Source organism: Athene cunicularia (genome assembly GCF_003259725.1).
Source record: "Athene cunicularia isolate RWA chromosome 15 unlocalized genomic scaffold, athCun1 chr15_part1, whole genome shotgun sequence".
Taxonomy (NCBI): Eukaryota; Metazoa; Chordata; class Aves; order Strigiformes; family Strigidae; genus Athene; species Athene cunicularia.
In genome coordinates this window covers 1,986,537-2,008,248 of record NW_020799121.1, presented here as the reverse complement: position 1 = coordinate 2,008,248, position 21,712 = coordinate 1,986,537, and the positions used below count along the sequence as shown (strand labels likewise).

The following is a 21,712-nucleotide window of genomic DNA, read 5'->3' as shown; positions in this document are numbered from 1 at the left end:
CTTGAAATTTCATGACCCTTTCTTTTGTTGGCAATATTAATGTGTATTTAGGCAATGTTTTTTTCTACTTGGCAGAGGGATGGGCAGAAGGAAAGGGGAAGAAACATAATCTGAAAATAAATGTAAATTCTGTTCCCAGTTTTGATGCTTGTTCCTCTGCCTCTCAGGTTTTATTATTTTGATCTTCTGTCTTTAAAATGACAGTTAGAAACCTCTATCCTAGACAGTTCTTTCTGAGAAAGTGGTTCTTTAATGTATTCTGTGTTATTCAGTAAGGAAAAGGATGTAGGTTTTGAGTGTGGTTTTACAGTATACTTTTGCTAGTATTTATAATACTCTGTTCAATACTTTATCTAAATAAGAACAGAATATACTGTATATACAGAGTGTTTCACCCAATTCTGAGAGACAGCTCAGTTTATTAGCTGTGCGATGTGGTAACTTTTGACAAGAAGCAGAAATGCTATTGCAGAGGGGAACTAGCTGTTTCACAAAGCAGTTGTCTGCTGGCTTTTGGCCAGGACAGTGGGTTGAACACCCCTGCTCTTGTTGAAAGTACCATGGGCTCTTTGATAACAAGTGCTTGGGGATTTGTTGTTTTAATGTTCCATCCAAAAAAGACATCTCCAACGACGCAGGATCCCAAAACACCTGCTGGGGTATTGGACATGCATGGAAGAGTTCCATCAACAGCATTTCCTTCAGTTCCTTGGTTTTTCTTGGAAGTATCTCAACCAGAGCACATCGACCACGCTTGACCTCACTTAGCTGCAAGATGTAACAAAGCTCACAGCTTAGCTATTCTGGCTACAGAGTTTAATTCTCTGTGAATTAATTTAGTCTTCTTTCTTGAGTTCTTGGACAACATTTAAAGAGAGTTCCTGTACCCACTGCTCTGCAGTTCCGTGAAGTACAGTAACTTTTCCTTTCTTCCTCTGCCTAGTGTCTTATGAATTTGCCAGCTTCTCAGCGCATCTATCTGAGAACAGTGACCACAGGTTGAGACTTGCCCAACTGGCACAGTAAAGAGGGAAATTAGTCTAATGCACTGTCTTAACAAAAGAGAGAGTATGAGCTTGAATAATTAATACCACTAGTCTGTGGCAATCGGATAAAATGAAGTCCCATTTGCTCAGCCTTATTAAAAGAGAGAGAGAGAGGGAGAGATGGTAAAGGTCGTTAAGGGACTTGTAACATGGAAAGAATCGCCTCTGAGATGGATAATGTGTTTTCTAATCTCTGTGGTCTTTAACTAAACATAATGGTAAAGGTACTCTGGCTATTTCTGGCTTGTTGAATTATTAAGCATTCTGGGAGATTGCTTGGCTCTTATCCAATAACTTAGACTTTTTCATTTGAACAATGTTAATAGGTAACACTTTTTATTTTGTGTGTTAGATCCTGATGCATCTGCATGGACTATTTAATGCTTTTCCTCCCTTGTGTTGCTGAAGTCCCACTGGGGGAAGGGATGCTCGTTAGTGTGTTATCCCAGGGTACTTCATTTCACACCCAAATGCTCTGGGTTCACTTACCTTCAGTTCAGTACCTATTAGGTCACGGGTCTTGGGTGTCCATTATAGGATTATAAATATCTTTAAAAGGGTAATCCCTTTGCAGTGTGCATTATAGGATTATAAACCTCCTAAAGATCTTATGCTTTATCTGCCCTTTAACATACAGGCCCTTATTTCAAGTCCCTATTGACCAGGTATTTTCATTCTTTCTCCTTGGCCTTTGTGAAGAAAATCCTTGTTGCGTTGGGATATTATGGGAGAGCTCATCACAACTGTTCTAGCAACTTCAAAATTGTCATCAGCATACTTTTAAAACCCCTGTCTTCAAGAAATTATTATTCAGACTTAAAAAAGCATTCTGAGTTTTTTTTGTTTCTTTACCTATCAGTTTGTCAGGATAAGGTTTTGAAATTTGTTTGCAAACCATAAAATTGCTCAAGACAGAATTTGAATTTAAAGATAGGTAAAAGCTGGAAACTGAAAATGACAGAGAATCTTTCTTCCAATGATAGGGCTAATTGGCTAGAAATACAGGTGCATTATAAAAATTGAAACAAAACAAACAAAAACCAGCACAACAGTCTTTAAAAGAGTGGAGACTGATGTGAGAAGAGAAGGAATTGGGGGGGGTAGGAGAAGATGAAAGACAGCTTTTCTTCCAGTTTTGTGGATCTGAACCTTTATTTTTTTTACAGAGTCTCTTTCTTAGATATAAACACTTTAAATTGGTGGCCATCTGCAAGTTATGTGAGGAGGAATAAATAATTTTTCAGCTGGTGCTGCCTACATAGGAGAATTGCCACAGCTCTGAATTTGAGACTGCAAGCAGGAGAACCTGTAATATATAGTGCTCCCATCTAAAACAGGGGAATCTTTAACTGCTATGTGGAAGCAATTTTTCATTATAGTCTTTCATGGCCATATCTGAATTTTCAAGTGTGTATCATATGTTTATGAGATAGATGGGAACAGTGGTCATTTAGATAAATTAATAGTTTATGGATGTTCACTTTAAGTATTAGCCCCAGGGGACTTTGGAGAAAGCAGCATTTGGCCCTCTCCTCTCCAGAGTTTTAACATGCAGCTGGGAAGGGCTGGTTCAGAGCCTCAGCTGGGAGCTGGAAGACGTTGTTGTTGACCCGATCATTTATTGTTCATAAGTTGAATTCAGAAGTTTATTGACTCTGTCTTTTGTTCAAAACTTTCCAAGGAGGAATTTGGTTGCCAGGCACAATATTAATTTCCTTTGCACTGAAAACTCTGCAAAGTACCTTTGCCAGAATGTCATTATCTCTGGGTTTGGTTAGTGAGCTGTTGGAAGCTGTGCTGCAAGTGAGAACAGACTGTAAATTGGTCTTTACCTTGAAGACTAACATTTTCCTGCTGTTAGTAGCAACTTTTTTGTAGGTATGGAAGTTTAATTTTTTAGCAACTTTTGTCTCCTAAGTGTTCCTGCAAGGGTAGTCTTCCTTGGTTTACAGAGCTTGGGTAAAATTGCTTTGGGTTTTTTGGGTCTTAAGGACGAAAAATTGCATGCTAAAGAGTGGTATTTGAGGCAGATAGCTTCACAAAGACAAGGTTGGGAGAGGGAACTAGTTGGGAGATTATAAATATTGAGAAAGTAAGGTATGAATATGTTGATTCTAATAGGGAGCTGATAATATGTCTGAATAAAACCATGCCTGCTTTTTAGTTGGGAGAAATAGCAGATGGAGGAAACCTGCAAATTCTCTGCCTTACTTTGCAGTATTCCTAGAGATTATTAAAGTTTGACTTTTGTTGCCTAGAGGCATCCATCACAAAATGATCCCTTCTTCCCTTAATTCCACCTTTCAGATGCTTACTAAAATTGCACAGATAGGAAGTAAAAGGCCAGGCAGCATCACTATCGCTGTTCTGGCAAATGTTGAAATAAAAGTAGTGTAATATTTATTAAGCTGCATGTGGATATAATCAGAAAAGTAGAAGTTAAGTATATTGATGTGATACTGACGTAGCCAGGCTGATGTTGCCATGGAAGCTGTAAGTTTTTTCTGATGTTTTAACCACGGTTACTCTTTTCATGGTCATAGGTTTCTTTTAAATTAAAGGAGCATCACCATGAAATTTAATAATGTTTATGAAGTTATGTAAGACCAGGTACTGTGCTGAGCTCCACTGGGCTTTGACCAGTACATTTTTCTGTTTCTAAAAATACTTGCTCTCCTAAATTGAAAGGACCAGATAGATAAATCTCATCTGGCCCCACAGGAAAGACAGTGAATGTGATTAAACTGATTGCTGCGCAAAGGAGAGGAGGGTGAACAGATGGGGAACAACTTGTACCTTTCTTCTAGTCTCTGGTCAAATTGTTCTGGATGTTGCTTAAAATCTGAGTTGTTTTTACTCCTTTCCCATCTGAACTGCCACTTCAGATGTAATGTTTCTCTTAATCTGTTTCTGCTGCATGATCTGTACAGAAGCTATCAGCAGGGCCTGTCAGCGCTGAGTTGGTGTTTAGTTCTGCTCTTCAATTTTTGCTGTATTTGGTTGAATCTTTCTTGCACAGTCCATCTGTCTGAACCTTCTAAATGTTGATTCTGTTTACTTTTACTGCTCTTTCAAATATTTCAAATTGATGAAGAAACTATTTGCTTTGCCATTTAAGCCTTAAAAATTTGACCCGGAGAAAATCTGTGTGGCTTGCTTTGTCTGCCTGATAGCTATACCTATCTGATACTGGTTGGCAAGAGCCTTGCATCCCTGCTTCTTGGTGGATTCCATTGTGAAACCTGATTTCCTTATTTCTGAGGGTGTTATTGCCCTTCTTAAATAGGGACAGATCTGTATCTTGGTTATATATTAGCATGTTGAAAAACAAGTCCTGCAAACCATCTCTGATGGTGATAGCTCTGCTCTACCTCATGCTGCAGCAAAATATAGTTGTGCTCATGCTACATTTAGCTAGTGTTTGTTCTCTTTGTGCCAGATTCTTCTTTACAATCTGGAAACAAGTCAGTGTCTGAAGAAGATGGGCAACTCACTAGGTGACTTTACCTGTGTCAACCTCCAGAACAGTCCTCCAAACATGCTTGTTACAGGCAATAAAGACAGAAGGTAGGTACTACCAAGAACTGAAACCCATCTCAAATTAGCTTACTTCCTGTCCTGCTGTCCTACATCTGGACCTGCTAGAATTTGTTTCTTCTCTAATGTTTCAAATGCAGCCTGCGTGAACTTCAGGAACAAAATATTAGGTAATAGTTGGATGTGGCTGCCAGTTTGCTTTGTTTCAGAAAGCTCCATGGGAAGACTTTCTCTTTAAGCCATTTGGTGGACACAGTTGGTGTACAGCCCAGCGAGACCACTTGGAATATCTTCCACTTCCCCACCACCACCCGCAAAATTAGTTTGGCATTTAAAAGCTCACTTTCTGATATTAAAAAAATAACCTAAGGGATGAATCATGTAGGATGAGATGGGTCCGTCTGCCAAATGATGTCAAGAGTGTATTTCGGAACACTGTGATGTCCCTCAGGTGACAAAAAAAAGAGACTTTCATATGAACAGATTCCAGCTTCTATTTAGCTGATTAGCAGCTTTCTCTTTAACTCCTTGGCTTGGGGAGTAGGATTTTCCCAGCACAATATCTGGTGCCAGGAATGGACGCGCTGGGAACAGTCAGTGCAAAAGGATTAAAGTGCTTAAAAACACCCTTTGAGTCCAATTTTTAGATTTTCTTTTTTTGGCTAGATATTTGTGGGGTCTGATCCAGTGCACCAAAGGAGATGTGGGATGGCGAGGAGCCAGTCTCTAATGGCTCCCTGTTCCTTCCCTCCTCCTTTCTGCACTGGGCATCAGGCTGCAGGTGGTGGTCTGGTGTGGTGGTGGGTATCAGATTGTAAGGCGGATACTTCCCTTTGCCAAATCCCAGACCTCTGTCCCGCCAGTGCAGCAGCTTGCAAAAATGATTATTTTGTCAAATAGCTTTTTTTTCTTCTTGGTGAATAGGCAGAGGAAGCAAACCTCACACTTTCTCAGCAAAGAGGATAAAGGAAATACCTGAAGTTTGATATGTGTAATCGAATCCTTGGGAGGTTTTTTCCTCTAAAAGCAGATAATTGATTTTCCAAAGCACCCCAGTAAAACTACCTCCAATTTTAATCTCTTGGACAGTGATGGAAGAGTAGATAAAGTTGATATCCCTTAAGTGAGATTGAAATTTACTCCTTTCATACTAGACTAAATGTCTGTGCCCTTTCCCCTCCAGAAAACTTTTCACTTTTTCAGCTCAAGCATTGACTGAGTTTAAGGGGTTGGCCATAACTAGAACAGCAAGAAGTTAGGAATCAATAGTTCAGCAAATAAGTTTGGCATCCAGGAGGCAAGATCATGTGTAGCTCAGAGGTCAGTTCCTCACATGGTGCTGCATGTGACTTGAACCTCCAGAGCCCTGTTACGGATCAAGCGTAAGGTCCCTCTTTAGGGGAGTTCATGCTGCTGATGGCCAGTGGGAAAACTTACTGCTTGAATTAAATATAGCAATTTCACAGTTTTACTAGTATGTGCTGTTCTTTCATTCAAAGCCATGATTTTGAAAAGTAACTCTTGTGAAATGTTTCTGGTAGGACCTATAAAATCTGTCTTTCCATCAAAAAATGCTCCTGAAGCATCGCTGGTTTATTTGATTACTTAGCTGTGCTTCACACTAGCAAGAGATCTGGTAACAGGGAGCATGTGGTGATGCACTGCACAGCAGCACCTTTTCCTTGGTGGAACCTAAAAGGATGAATAGCATTGGGAAAGCAAATATATGGCAAGCCCAGTGTATACTGTTGCTGAAAGGTGTGGATCAAAACATGTATTCCATGCTCTCCTAAAGGCAAGTGAGCTTACTTCTGAGATTGTTTAACATGAGAGTCAAAGCCTGGTCATGAGAACACCTTCCTTAAGACTCCCTTGGACTCAGATGAATCCAGTGTGCTCCCACTGAGCCCAGCTGCTGAGGCAGGAGATGATGGGCCATGCCAGGTCTGCATTAGAGCATCACATTAGATTTGCAAAATGCTTTTCCTTTTTTTTTTTTTTTTTTTTTTTTTTTCCTAAAGCACATCTAAACAACTCAAGTGTGCCTCCAATTCTTCCAAGGGTGTGCCAGAATGGACACCTGCCCGAAACCTGGGCCCTTGCTAATGAAATAACCAGGACACAATCAGATCTTCATTTCCAACTGTGCTTACCAAACAGAAGAAGCTTTGATTGCCGTGCAGAACACATGCAGTAAGACAGGGAGAGTGCTGGGTGCAAACACTTCCAAAATACCCCATCCTTACCTAAAGCACAGCTCTAATATGTAGCCAAAGCTTCTCTCTGCTGGAGTTGGAGAAAGCAAGAAGTCCTTTTTGCCATCAGCAACTGTTGTGGTAGGGTTTTCCTAAGGGTGACTGCAGAGCCACACAGAGTGTGCTCCTCACTCTGTTCCAGCATGTTTTTCTACATGTCAGATGGATGTTGCTCTGTTGGAGTTTTGGACTGTTCTGTTGCCTTTTATTTCAATTGCTGAAATGTGCTTTTTGTAAAATCATATGATGCAATCTCCATTTGAGAAAGGAAAAGGAAAGGCTTGCAACACCATTAGGATCGTAGCAGGGGTATGGAATAAAGTACAGTTAATGTGTTGGAACAAGTGTGTTTTGGCCTTTTCTGGAATTAATGTGTACCTGATGGTTTCATTCTTGATAGTCATCAGCCGAGAGGAACTTTCGCTGGCTTCTTTTCAAATCTGAGATCAGTATTTTCCCTTCTGGTTTCACTCGCTGCATATTTTTTTTTATTCGCTTATGTACTTTGCTTTATCTCTTAATCTTGACAGGTAAGGGTAGAAAAGCATTCTCCTTTGTGATATGTGCTAGGTTTCAAACTTAACACTATTAGCTTTAACTGGTTCCTGGGACTTGTTACAGTGGTTGAAATCCTAAGCTCTTTTTTCTGCAGTTCTGCTTCTAGCCAAGTCTTCTCTTCAAAATGCCTTGTCTAATCAATAATTTCTGGAAACCAGATGTATCTAAAAGCTGCCTGCAGTCTGTAGTTGTGTTTCTGAAATCAGAAGAGATACTGATTGCTGGGTGCTTGTGGATAGCTTTGTTTCAATATTGGTGATTAACTCGAGCGTTTAACCCGTTTAAACTGGTAACTCCCTTGATTTGTCTCTTGAATTGCCACACATTGAGTCTCTTCCTAATAGTCCTTTCCTTGATCCTCATAATAATACTGCCACTACGACCTGGGTGTGGGTTAGGTACCAAGGGGTAGGATGTGTTACAAATACGCCCCAAACATGGTATTTTACCTCGTGGTGTTGCTAACATTTTGGGAAGCACGGATAGAGGAGCTTTTTCCAAATTTCACTTGCATGTTGTTATTACCTCAGACTTGTAAAGAGACAGAGAGGTCCTGTATGGTGGGAGAAGCCTGCCTCAAAAAGTCTTTGATAATAGAAGTCAGGGTGAAAATTCAGTGTGAAAAGCGACAACTGTATTAGATCTCTGGCCCTGGGACTACTGCTGTCCTAGACATTTTCATAACCCCAAAAGTACTTGTGCTTGCAGAACCTACAGGCTGCAGATTCACAGCTGGTTTTATCTCTGTTCTTTATTTGCTTTCCTTTAGGGTCAGGGTGTTCGATCTCCGCAAAAGTGAATCTTTGTGCTCCCTCTATGCCCACCAGTTAGGAGTGTCTGCAGTCCAGATGGATGACTGGAAGATTGTCAGTGGAGGAGAAGAGGGCTTGGTCTGCGTGTGGGACCAACGGATGGGCACCAAACTCTGGGAAATGTATGCCAGGTAATTGAGTCTGCGTGGGGCCCTATTGCAAGGGTGTTTATCAGATCTGGCTGGCAGAAAGAATGTGGAATGGGATGATCCAGGACCAAAATGATAACATGCCCATGTCTGAAGCTTCTGAGAGATCTGTTTAGTTTTCATGTGATTTGGGAACAGATTGTCTCCCCACCTGGAGTCTTGTGCGTGTTTCTGTGTGTGCCCTTTAGCTGTCGTAGGCTTTTTACTCATTGGTTAAAAAGAGTGCTTCAGTCGGTGTAAGAGAGCGTAGAAATTGTTTCCTCTGGATTTTTCCATGAAGTTCAGTTAGTGTCTTCTCCCTGACCAGTATTTACTTTATTGAACCTTGCATTTCAAATGCTGGAATGCACAAGAAGTACAGCACTGAAAGTACAAGCAGAGGTCAGTATCCTGGAGTTGGCAGAAGACTGCTAGTTGCTACAGCCATGTTGTGATTTCCTGATCAAGGCACAATTCCCAGGGAGTTAGCTTTGTCTGAATGAAGACCTCAAGGCTTTAGCCCCTTGTAGGTCTGAGTGATAGCCTTAATAAAATGAACAGATAAATCCTGATCTTTTTTTCTTAATGCATCTTCCCCAAAGAGGTGCTAGATGAGGTATTTACAGTCAGAGAAGTTCAAGTGGCAGTTGTCATTGATTAATAGCAGATATCTCCTTCTCTTTTGACCCTGTGAATTATAAAGCCAGTTGTGATGTGGCTGATGCATTAGGACAATATTGCATTGATTGTCTCCTGGAGCATCACTAATGAGCATGCCAAGGAGGAGGACAGGCAGTGCAGATTTGAGCTTTGGGGGTGTGCTAAAAATGAAACCATTAGATTAAACATTTAAAATACTGGTTTTGTTATACAAATTTTGTTATATAACAAATTTTGTTATACAAATCAGAAGGGTTCACTTCAGTCAAAAAGGCCTTCGCACATAAGAAGGTGTTTGTTGCTGTCCATGTCTACAGCCCAGTGTCATGAATTAAAAGCAAGGGCAGAAACTAAGGGAAATGACACAAGACACATTACAGTTGTGGAGATGAGCCATCTTAATCCGAGAAGATAAATTACTCCTACTTGAACAGGAAATGCTGTTGCAGTGGTTTAGGGTTAGTTTATCCACCAGTGAGAGGAAAAAGAATGAAGACCAGACAGACCTCTTAGCTTGTGCCATGGAGTGCATTTCTAAATCAGCCATAGCTCAGTGCCTGGGGCTGTGGGGGTCTTGGGTGTCCCCGTATTTCCTTTTGGGAAGCATGCTGCTCTTGCCAGGAGTGTGCTGCTGCAGTCCTTGAAGCAGTAAAGCAAGCAGGCAGCCCAGATCTCTTGCAGCCTGTGTGCTGCCAAGTGTCTAAAATGTATTTTCTAGCCTCCGTGTGTGTTCTAGTGACAGTCCACTAGATGGGGATAAAAGCTGTGTTTATCTGCTCCAGACAGGGAAGAAGAGCCAAAGGTGCAGGTTCCCAGCCTCTGGCCATAGAGAGGGCGCTGATTTAAATGATTTCTTGTTTAATCCAGAGCGCTTCCTTTACTGCACTTGGATTTTAAGACTCTGATGCAGGTGGCATCTCACCCGGTGCTGCTGGTTATTTTTCAGACATCCAGTCCGCCACATATGGTTTAATTCTCACAGCCTCATCACTGCAAACATCCCTGATGAGAAGAATCCCCGGGGCTCCAGCATCGTGGCCGATGACCTAACCATGCACCGCAAGTGAGTAAGCCAGCTCTGAATGGTAGGATTTTTGGCACTGCAAGGATCTGCTTCATTATACATTTTTAAATGACATACTAAGCCCCTGAGTCATGATCCAGAGCAGTAACAGAGAAGGTATAGCATATGAAAAATAAAATTTAAAAAGTTTAAAGGTATAGTTTTTCAAAACCATTGACAAATTTGCTCTTTATTTACTACTGAGGGAAAAAAAAAAAATAACACATTTCTTTTACAGCAGGGAAATATAAAGGCCACTGAAGTCAGACAGGGAATGCAGCCTTTTCCTCGCTCTAAATATTAGTAATGATATCTCCTCCTAAAGGAAAACTACTGGTATTTAAATGCTGGGGTTTGGTATTTGCATCTCAGATGGCTGTTAGGGTGTCTAATTGAACTATCAAACTACAGTGCACTTATCTTCCCTGTTCCTAAATAGACTAGAAGTGTTTCAGCAGATGACAGTCATGTCTCTGCAGTGCTAATGTGAATGATTCACTGTTCATTTCCAGGGCTTGGTGGGGTCCCTGCAAGGAGGCAGGAGGCCGTTTTCTCTGTTAAAACTGCACAGCCTTAGTGCAGGAGGAATGGGGTTTTGTATTCAGCATTGAATCTTTATGGCAGTTTCTAACTTTGTTCGTTTCTCCTGTTGAAATATATAATTAAGGTAAAATGGTGTGTCATGGTTGTGTTTTGTCCAGGCATCGAGGAATCATTTATGCCTACGAGTTCTCAGTGGACCAGTTGGCTGTAGAAAGCATCCTTCCTATCTGCCGCTCTTCCTACGATGAAGTGACTGGTTACAACTACAACATTGGCCTTGCTGTTCCCTATGATAACATTTAGGTAACTCACTTGGCTTCTTTGGTCCAGCCCTCCGCCAAGTACATGGTCAAAGGCAACAAGGAGATCCACAGGGAAAAAACGCCAAAAAGATGGCGTTGGCTGCAGGCACAACAAATGGGCTGAGCGTTTGCTGGAAACTTGGGGATGTGAACCAGAACAGAAATGGTTGGTCTAGATGATCTTCAAGGTCCTTTCCAACCTAGATGATTCTGTGAGAAAGTATGGCTGCCCTTGAGTGTATCAGTAAAATATGTTGCTCTGCAGATGTTCAAAGGTCCGCTGTGGTGGAATGGAGAGACTGAAGAGTCAAGGGGAACAGTATACTTCAGTGTAAACAAAAATACTCCTTCCCGCTGCTTGTGGGAAAAACACTGCTGCTCTGTCTTGGCAGAGGACACGGCCGGGAAGCGAGAGCCTCGAGTGGCCAGCTGCCGCTGGTGGGGGCCTGGGAGCACACCGAGGAGCTCACGCCTATCCTGAGAGGGGGAAAAACCCACTAAGGACTTGGAAGAAGCATCTTGCTGAGCCGCATGTTTGAAATTTCTTTCCTTGTAATGAGCTGCTCATTCTCCTTTTCCTTGGAGTGCATCGGAATGTGTCTAGGAACAGCACCATGAACAAAAGGTTGTGGTGGTTGGGAGAGGGGGAGGGTGATGGACAGAGGGAGGGGAAGGTTGGCCTTGTCCAGGCTGGATGCTTGGAAACTCAGCAGGCCACATGCATCAGAATTATTTTAAAACAAATTATTTTTTTAAATCTCTAAAATTCTAGATTAAATCTTTTCTAATTGTTTATGTACATGTGTTTGTGGGTTTTCTGTTCATAAGTCTGTTAGGGTGAACTAGCCCCTGTGTGCTGGAGCAAAAGGCCGTCATGTCTCAGGTTAGTTGTCAGGTACATTCTTTGCTGGATCACACCCTTCCCCAGCACCTGGAGGTTTTTCCCAGGTGGCTGGGACTTGGGTTTCCAACACTGTCCTTGTGTCAAAGCTGGGAATTGATCGTGTTGGTGTAAAGAAAGAGAAGGGATGAACTGTCACAATCCCTCTGCATAGGCAATTAGCAGTAACACTGTGGAGAAGCATTCTAAGCTGAAGGTAAACTGTGGTACCTCGGGTGAAAACAATGAGTAAGGCTTTATCTTAAACCCAAGTTGCACAGACATAGGTAGAACCGCTTTAGTGAACAAGAGTTCCAGTCCTGCGTGGATACGTTTTACTGTTCTAAAACTATTTTATTGTTGTGATTTGCCCTGGTAAACTTCCTGGTACAAACCAAAGCCATGTAAATTAAGTTTAAATTGAGGTTAAATTTTAACTTAACACCTTTTTGCTGGCTTAATGGAATCAATTTACAAGTACAGTTCTGGGGAGGAGCACAGGAAATGTGCTGGGACCTGCAGGAGAGGGGCTGGCTGGACTATCCCTTCAGCCCTTAGCCAGTCACTAAGGCAGCCCCTGGGGAGCTTGGTGCTGCCCTCCTGCCTGGAGAGAGACATCTTTCACAGCTCTTCATTGTCTTCGGGGTGGTTTTCTGTGACCCCTAGGCCAACTTTCACGTGTGGTTTTTAACAGTTAGCTTTTTCCTTGTGATGGACTGATACAGGTTGTGCAAGGGTCATAGTCACTCAGTCTGACCAATAAATTTTATCTTTCACAAAGCTTTGGTCTTTTTTTCTTTGCCTTCTGCTGCCCTTTTGGGAAGCCAGCTCTCTTCATTCCTGGAAGAGTAAGAAATGTCACAGATACATAGTTTGGACAAGAGCTCAGCTGCAACCTGTCAAATTAATAATAGTTTCTGCAGCACAAATAATTCTGTGGGTTGCTCCAGCCCCATGTCTTCTGATGTGGCTGAACAGAGAGAGCTGCTGCTGTCATTGTTCTCTTTCCCTTGATGCTGTGACCTGCTGCCCTGTCTCGCTTAATACACCCTTGGCTTGTTCTGACTTTGCCTCTCCTTATCTTGCCTCATTATCTCGGGACAGCTTTGTTCTTTCTTCATCTCCCTGCTGCGAGTAGCAGATAAAGTTTGTCTTGTGCTAGTGTGTCGAGCCCTTTTCCTGGAGTCCACCTCTGCACTTCCCTCCTTCTTCTGTACTGCCGGCAGCGGAGCTGCCTCCTTACTGCTCCTCGGCCCTGGTAGTCACTGAGCAGCTAAAAGCTTTGCAGATGCCTGCATTCATAGGGGTGTTTACTTGCTTGTGCAGAGAAGACCTACAATCATCAGTTCACTGGGGGCCAGACATCAACCCATCCAGATAGCAGAAGACTTGCATCACCTCCAGTGGAGGGAGAAATTCTGTTCCCACAGCCGTTTCGTTGGCTCACGGCCCGGATGCAGCTCCTCGGGGTGGATTTGGAGGGTGGTCCTTCTGCTCTGTTTTTCCTGTCACTGGAATTTGTTTAGGAAGGTTGTACCACAGCAGAAGACTGTGTATGTATTTAACTAGTATTCATAATGCAAATGAGGGCACTTAGGCTGTTGGAGAGTATCCATGTTGCCAGTTCAATTTTTCTTTCTGAAAAGGGATGTTGTCCTAATTCCCTGGGTAGTCATTAATATTGTGCTGAAGTGGGTGCTGGAGTGTGGCAAATGCAATTGTGACTGTTTACATCTTTGCCAGGGTTAGGTGACACTTCAGTGGAGCCTCTTCCCTAATACCTTGAAGAGCAAGAATGAAGTCACCATCCAGTCTTTACCGGAGATAGATGCCACCTTTGGATTTCCCATTTGGGCACGTCTTAGGACTTGTTAGTGCCACCAGTTTGAGGTAGGTAGGAGCAGAGGTGGACTCTTGTCCCAGCAGACCCCTGTTGTATCCCACCATCTCCTCCGGGGTGGGTGGTGCCTGGGGCTGAGGGCAGGGTTCAGGGTGAGGAGCCCCACTCAGGCCCTGTTGGACCAGGGTTGTGGATTGAGCAGGCAGAGGTTAGACTGAAGGTGAAGGTTCGCAGGCTGTGAGAGCATGATGCAGTGTGCCAGGCTGGTGCCTGTCCCCTGGGCTGGGTCGTTGGGGACACCTGACAATCGAAGCCATCAAAGGAGGTTGTAGTTTGGAGTGAAGAGCCTCAAGAACAACTGGTTTCTGCTCTTGATGACAGTGATCCTTAGCAAAAAAGAGGTGTCTGTTGTCTTCGTGATAAGGATCCCTGCACATAAATTTCTTTCCTGCTATTCTTCAAAGAGAATATATGATCAGAGGGGGAGGCTGTCTCTATCGCAGCCTCCAGCTGCTGCCAGGCTCTGGAGCTCTGACTCCAGGGAAGAGGGAAGGATGATGCACAGCAAAACACTCTCAATGCAAAGGACGTGAGGACACACTCGGCTGTAGTGCTGTACTGGAAAAACCCCAGCTGTCCCTCCACATACTTTGGGCCCAAGCCACCAGCAAAGGCCCAAGAAGACTCTTTTTGCCTCTGTTTTGTGTCTTTGACCACCTTGGCAGTGGGGAAAGAGAGATTCCAGCGTCTTGTGGGCTGCCATCCCTCTCCTGGTGCTGAGCAGGTGAACAGCAGGTGCTCTTTGTGCAGAGGGGGACTGTGGAGGTCTCTGACTCCTCTCCCCTTCCCTGCAGCTTGGCTTTACAGAGCAGCAGCTCCCCCCAACCCCCGGGGCCTTCCCTGCTCTCAGCCTCTGTTTTCATGCCCCTGGACAGAGATGAAGGTACCTCTGTCAGTCCCCATCCGGGTCACTGTTGGAGAGGGGTGAGCATGTGGTGCAATGAGCCATGGTGGTGCAAAAAATACTTCCTTATGCCCTCTGTCCCCTCCTTTATTTCAGTGACATTTGGCCACTCATTTTCCACTTCTGGGTATAGTCCTAAAACCTTCGCATACATTTTGGCTGGTGCTGGTGTCCCAGCCCCTACCAGTCACTCTCACCTCTGAGGTGGGTCCCCGTGGCTGCAGGGGGAGGTGGGGCAGCAGTGGTTGGAGACCCCGTAGGCAGATGATGTACCCATGGATTAAGCAGTAGAAACTAGGGGAGGAAGTGCCTGTTCCAGATCAGGATTTGTGCCATTGACAAATTTCTGGCCAGAAACATGGACCTGCAGCCTCTGGGCCAAATGCATCTTCATGGAAGGCAGCTGCTGGCTTTGTTGGTGTGGGAGTGACTGTGTCACCTCTGCATCAGAAGGTGCCACTCGAAGGAAGGACGAGCTCCTCAAAATGTACCCTACAACTCTGGGCTGCAGGTGGCTGCCCTGGCTCCCTCGCTGCATGCTCCTGTGCTGCCCTACTGCTCTCCTGTGCCTCCTTGCCCTTCCCAGGCAGGTATCCCCTCTGTTTCAGTCTCTCCTGCTTGTCCCAAACTCCAGGGGCTGAGAGATGGGTGGGGATGGTGAGATAGGTCAAGATATCTGTTCCCCCTGTGCCAAAAATCACTGTGCCTGGGGTGCCTGCCCTGCAGTCATGTGGGTTGCTCAGTCCTGCTCCTCCAGAACCACAAGTCCATCCCTGCTCTCTGTGATACACTGCTCAGCCTTTATCAGCCTTCCCTGAGCTTTCTGACGCAGCAAAGTGGCTTCAATTTTCCAATTACCCTCTGCTGACACCATTGGGGTCTGCAGTGGAGCTTTGTGCCACATCACAGGTCTCAGCATCTTGGCAGCTCTTGCTGTGCCCCGTAACAGAACTATTATCCTTTATTGAATGCTCTGGGCTTTGCCGGATTTTGCTGTGGTCTGCAACAGAAACATTACCCTTGCCAGATTTCCCAGTGTCCTGACAGTTTTTCCTGTGCTTTATAGAATTACTATCCTCCATCTCACTGGGTTTTGCTGTGTGTAACGTCCACATCACATTGCACTGCCCTGGCTTTCTGCTGGCGGTAGGAGCAAGCCTCTGCCCACCTGGAGGAACCGTTACTACAGGCAGGGCTGTACGCAGCCTTGGGGCTCTGGCCTTTATCATCAGCCCTTTGCTGGGGTGAAGATTGGGCTTATCTCCCCCCAGGCCCCTCCCATTCCGCTCACCCTTTCATCTGCTCCGTGCTGCCCTCCCTCCTGCGCTCATTCCTGCAGAGAAGACAAACACAAGCAAAGGCAAAATATTGTGTATCCAGTTTGCTTTGGGCCCTACCTCTGCTTCGCCGCAGCCCCTGCTCCCACACTTTCTTAGTCACCTATTTATCTGAGGAACAGTTAATTAGCTCAAGGGATAATTGCCCAGAGAAGCTGTGGCTGCCCCCTCCCTGGCAGGGTTCAAGGCCAGGTTGGACAGGGCTTTGGGCAACCTGGGCTAGTGGAAGGTGTCCCTGCCCATGGCAGGGGGGGTGGAACTGGATGATCTGTAAAGTCCCTCCCAACCCAAACCATTCTTTGGTTCTATGATAATAATCACCCTCTTCAGTCCTCTTGCCCTCTATTTCCCTGCATTGCACGGTGTACCCAGCCCTTGCTGGCTGCAAGAAGCACTGGTGTCTCCTCCAAGAAAACCACAGTGTGGAGGGGGAGTGTGACCACGACCTTCTGTCAGCCCCTGCAGCAGCAGCAAGGGCTTTGCGCAGGAGGGGCAGCCCTGCGGGGTGAGTCAGGGGTGGAAAAGGGCTGTTCAGATACACACAGGTGCTGTGGGAGCAGGGTGAGGCCAGCAGCACGGCGCCTGCCACGGCCTGGGGAGCAGGATGGGTCTGCAGCATCCCTAGATAGAGTTAGACTGGACATTAGGAAAAAAAATTTCGAAGAGTGGTCAGAGAGTGGAACAGGCTGCCCAGGGAGGGGGGGAGTCCCCATCCCTGGGGGTGTTTAAGGGCCGTTTGGATGAGCTGTTGGGGGATGTGGTGCAGGGGAGAGCTTTGTAGAGTCGGGCTGAGGGTTGGACTTGATCCCGAGGGTCTTTTGCAACCTGAATGATTCTGTGATTCTGTGGTAATTCCTGTGAGAAGATGGAGGAAGGAGCCTGGGTCTGCTCCTGGAACTTGGGGGGGATCTGGGAGAAGCTGGATGTCGTGTGTGGGGAGGGAAGGGAGCACTGAGGGCCTGGCATGGGGAGGAGGAGGACGAGGAAATTCAGGAGGAGGATGAGGAAGTTCAGGAGGAGGTTCGGCCTCAGCTGGGAGGTCAGACCCTGAGCCTCTGCTCTGGATGGTGCCAATGCAGCCAGGGATGAGCTGAGATGATGGAGGTGTCGGGAGGAGCAAGAGGAGAACAAGACTAAAGAGTCCCAGAGCCCTGCACATGCAGACATGGCTGCAGCTGCCATCGGGCAGCACTGGGAGACCCTCAGGCTGAAGGGCTGCACTGGGATCGCTGGGAGCTCCATCACTGTTCCCTCCCCAGCCCCAGTGCTCAGCCCTGCCCCCAGCACCAACCCTGGCTCTCCCCACCAGCCCAGGCCGAGCACCGTGTGCCAGCACCACAACGGCCCAACCAGCACCGGGGGTGGTGACAACCCCCACGCGTGGAGCTGCGAGTTGGGATCAGCTCCATCCCTGTGGCTCCCTCCGAAGCCAGGTCAGCCCCAGCCTGTCTCAGTGCTGCCGAGCAGCACGCGTCTCCCCAGGACAGGACTGCATTGCAGGGGAGGACTGTCCTTCCCCAGGTTAGTGCAGCTGCCCGGGCTGCTGGCTCTGAGCAACAAGGCTGGTGCCGGGGCTGTGGTCCAGCAGCTGTGAATGCAGACTGGGGTGTTTTTCAGAGGGACAAAGCTACAAAAGTCTGTGAGGGTGAGTCCTTATCTGTGAGGATGTCTGGCAGCGCAAAACCCCCCACCAATGTGGAGCAGAAGGAGAAATTGTTGGTGCCCACGGGGGACGGAGGGGCTGGTGCCGGGGCTGCGCGTGGCTGCGCATCCATCGCTCCCTCCAGCCTTCACTCACGCGCTGCCGGCTGCTTGCTGTGGCGGGGGCTTTTTTTCCATCAAGTGTACATGTCACCAGGGGAAGCTATTTTTGATAAAACAAACAAATCTTTCCAGCTTTTCTAAAAATAGCCATTGCCCTTTTTTCTCCCCCTCCTTTCCTAGCTCAGGCTGCCGTAGAGACAGAAATCCGCCTCGAGCCATCCAGTTACTAATACCAGTAAACAAACCCTTATCTCCGGTGCCTTGTTCTAGCAGGAACATGTGGGGGTGGGAGCCAGCCGGCTGCCAGAAGCCCACGTCCCCATGTTCCCTCATCCCTGCTGCCTGCGCCCCAGCCCCGGTGGGGGGGCACCGGTAGCAAATTCCGGGCCCTTGCGTGGTCCCACGCAGCTCCTCCTGCCTGGCTCTGGCGGCAGATGCAGCCAAGGTGACTGGTTTTGGTTTAAATTGGGGTTATTACTTGTGCTCCTGCCACCTTCATGGCTTGAATATCTCATGGGATGCAGAGGGAGATGTAATTGCCTTTCCAGGTGGTGAGGATGCTGCCTTCACCTCCTGCCCCTCAGCATCCCCATCCCTGCCGGCACTCACTCCCCAGGCCGTGGGGCTCCGGGGGTTCACAGCACAAGTTGGGCAGCTCCTTCTCCAGAGCAGCAGATGGCAGAGGCTAAAAATTCAGATTTACGGGGACACAAGGATTTGTGAAGGCTTTCTGCACAGGGAGATACCCCGCCAGACACTGGGCAACGGATGGACGGAGCGTTTCTCAGCAAGGAGTAAAAAGAGAAATACCTTTTATTACAGATAAAAGCCTCTTACGTTTCTAGAGAGCAGAAGGCAGCCCCACAACGGGACAGGCACGCGGGCGGGTACAAAGCGCTTGGTGCCAGGAACATGGAGCTGCTGCAGAGTGCTCGTCTTCCTCCTCCTCCTCCTCCTCCTCCTCCTCTTCCTCTGGCTCCCAGGAGAGAGCCAGAGGTCAGTAGCAGTGCGCAATGGTGTCCATGTTGAGGAAGCGGACGTGCATCTTGGTTTCAATGTCTATCCCCTGCCACATCTGCAAGGGGAAGGGGGTGAGCGGGGCCGGGGGCCAAGCGCCCAGGTCCCTGCAGCCACCCGGCCCCCTCCTCCTGGCGAAGATGAGCAGAGATGGCACCAACCTTGAGGAAGTCTTCAAAGGTGATGCCTTCATACACCTGGTCCGGCCCCTGTGCACAGCAAGAGGGGTAACATTAGAGCTGTCCTACGCCAGTGGGGCAGAGCCCTCATGGCACTGGGTGATGGGGGGTGGTTCCCTCGGGGCTGTGGGACATGTCTCCCATGGGTGCACAGTGCTGACCCTGCACCGTGCCCCATGGCCAGCCCAACAGCAGTTCCCAGAACCACCATGGCTGCAAGGAGCTGCCTTTTTTAGACGCACTAAAGCCCCAAGCACCAAGGATGGTGCTTTATGGGGTGCTCCTTGTTTATCCCCCTTGGGCTTTTACAGTGTTAAAAAAGCCTCAAAACCCCGAAAGCTGCTGCCTGAAAAAAATCTTCTCCAGCCAAAGCAGCCTGGGACAGGGCAGATGCCCCGGGCAGGACAGACACCTTCCAGCCCCATTTTTGATACCATCTGCGTATCTCTGTGCCAGGGTAGAGCAAGAAACCAGCTCCCACCATTTGTCCCACACAGATGCTGGCTGCCTCCATCATGGCCCCATCGGCGATGGACCGTGCCGACTCCTTCTCCAGGTGGGGGTTCCCCGACAGCAGCTCCTCCACCACCTACGAGGCAGCAGGTCAAAGACGGGGCCGGGAATTTGGTGGTGATGGGGCAGTAGGGACCATACGTTACATTTCTGTACTCCTGCAGCGTGATCTTCCCATCGTGGTCTGAGTCGTACATATGGAAGAGGACTGGGAGGGACGAGAGGAGCGCGGCAGGGTCAGGGGAGCCCCTTCCCACCATCTCCCCCAGCCCTGGGCTTTGGGCAAGCCTCACATTTGAGTTTCTCTTTCCGGAAGCGATCGAGCTGCTCCTCATCCATGTTCATCTCGATGGGTCTGAAGTAGGACATGATGGTCAGGAAGTCCTCAAAGTTTATCTCGTCTGCCAGCCCATCCGACTCCTGACGCAGGTTCCTGACAAGGGCAGAACCACCAGTAATGGGCAGCTGGGGCCCCCCCGGCCACCCGCTCCAGCCCACCACAGAGCCTGGTGCATCCCTCAGCAAAGCTTTAGGACTGTTTTTTCCCTAAAACTTAGCTTAAATGTCTGCAATTTTCACCCTTGCTCCCTCCCAGCCTTTAGGAAGAAGATCTTTCCCCAGCCACGTCCCACTTTCAGAGGATAAACCAACTGCACTGACTTTCCCCGCCATGCTGGGGACATTCTTACCGCTTGTCGAAAAAAGCATGGACTATTTTCCCCCTAATCGGGTTGAACTCCAGGTCTGGGATGCTGTCGAAATTCTCCTTGCTACAAAGGAAACAGAGACAGCCTAAAATGTGAGAGGGAAATGATGTGATGGTTACCAAAGGGCTGGGTCAGAAGCCCCAACCCCATTGTTTCAACACAATTATGGGGAAAAAAAAAAAGTTTTTGCATGAAAACCCCTATTTGCCTCAATTGAGACTGAAAGCAAGTCATGCTGCTGCATCAGTCTGTGCTTGCTGCAGCTACCGGGGATTTTTTTTTTGCCCCCAATAAAATGGGTGCTTGGGAAGCTCTGGGACATAGTGGCTTAGGGCCAATGTGGGGGCCCTTTGCACAGCTCGACCTGCAAGTGGCTGCACGGTTTTCAGAGGGTTTTCTCAGGAATAAGGTTCCTAAAGGGGCTCAACAAGGTGAGGGAAGGAGCTTTTGCCACCCACTCTCCCCTTGGCTTTCTCTGCCCTTGCCAGTGCGGCTGCATCTCGCTGCTTCCCCATGCTGTGCTGCAGACACCAGGTTGAGCTGGTCATTTCCTATCAGCTTTTTTATAAAACAAATGAGCCAAGGAATAATCTCCAGGGAGGGGAAGCAGAGGGTAGCTGGGCTCCCTGGCCTGTGCTGGCTCCTTGTGTGGCTGGTGAAGCTGGCTGGCCACGCCAGAGCTTTCCCCAGGAAGCAGAGTCGTGCCTTTGGTGCCCCATTGCCTGCACAGACACCGAGGAGGGGGGAAAGGGCAACTGCAAATCCCACCGTAGCTGCTGCGTGGGGACTTCTCACTTCTTTCCCCAAACCTGATTTTAAAGCTGGGGAAAAAAATGATGCTTGGCAGGAGTGACCCTGCTCTCCAGCCTCTGCTTCACCCCTCATGTTTCCTCATATTCTTTGCAGTGCCACACTGCAGAGACCCAGCCCAGGACCGCCATGGGATGGCCGGGAAAGCCACACTCCTCCTTGGCCAGCTGGGGAAGGAAGGAGCCACGGGCGATGCTCTGGCCAGCCCTGGCGTGGCAGGAATCCCCTGGCAGTGAAAATGGAAGCGCCAGGAGTGGAAATGGCAGCGCCATACCGGATCGTCAGCTGGTCCCGGCTCAGCTGCTTGAATCGCCGGTGCAGATGCTCGATCTGTTCAGAGGTGACTGTTGGGGGAAAAGAGAGAGGTGACGGCAGGGTGAGCTCCCTGGGCACAGGGCAGCCCCCGGGACACCCATCTGCAGAGCTCATGTCCTGCCCAGGAACTCGAGGAGCCTGGTGGGCACCAAAACCTGCCGCAAAGCTTGTTCGCTGGGGACACCACCAAAGCCCACCCCATCCAGCAATGACAAACGGCTGCCTGCTGCTGCACCCCCCGGCAGCAGGGCAGGGCCCTGGGCACTGCTTGGCACAGTTGTCCCCATCCCTGTTTCCCTTTGGTGGCTTCATGCAGCCCCGCAATGTCCATCTCGCTGCGTGCTCTGTCCCTTGCTTGCTGCAGAGAGGACACAGGGTGATGCCAAGGGCTGGTTTATCACCAGTCCTGGTCTGCAGAAGCTCCCATCCCACACTGCACGACATGGCACAGCACAACATGGCAGGGCAGGATACCCCCCCCC

General features: G+C 47.6%; 2 protein-coding genes across 2 annotated transcripts in view; one reads left to right on the top strand and one right to left on the bottom strand.

Moving 5' to 3' along the window:
• The window catches only part of FBXW8 (F-box and WD repeat domain containing 8), a 58,244-nt gene extending 45,680 nt beyond the window's left edge, over positions 1-12,564 (top strand). Inside the window, exons 8-11 of the mRNA XM_026859910.1 lie at positions 4,486-4,613; positions 8,166-8,339; positions 9,943-10,059; positions 10,761-12,564. Of these exons, the coding sequence (XP_026715711.1) occupies positions 4,486-4,613; positions 8,166-8,339; positions 9,943-10,059; positions 10,761-10,905 (564 nt within the window). The 3' untranslated portion in view covers positions 10,906-12,564. The remainder of the gene's footprint in view (positions 1-4,485; positions 4,614-8,165; positions 8,340-9,942; positions 10,060-10,760) is intronic.
• A 5,920-nt stretch (positions 12,565-18,484) lies between these two features.
• TESC (tescalcin) lies at positions 18,485-21,706 on the bottom strand. Its single transcript, XM_026859695.1, has 7 exons — positions 21,190-21,706; positions 20,088-20,168; positions 19,692-19,831; positions 19,545-19,606; positions 19,367-19,474; positions 18,868-18,915; positions 18,485-18,764 (listed from the first exon to the last, which is right to left on the bottom strand). Exons 1-7 carry the CDS (start codon positions 21,687-21,689, stop codon positions 18,687-18,689), a joined length of 1,017 nt encoding a protein of 338 aa, XP_026715496.1. The 5' UTR covers positions 21,690-21,706; the 3' UTR covers positions 18,485-18,686.
• Positions 21,707-21,712: the final 6 nt, after the last annotated feature.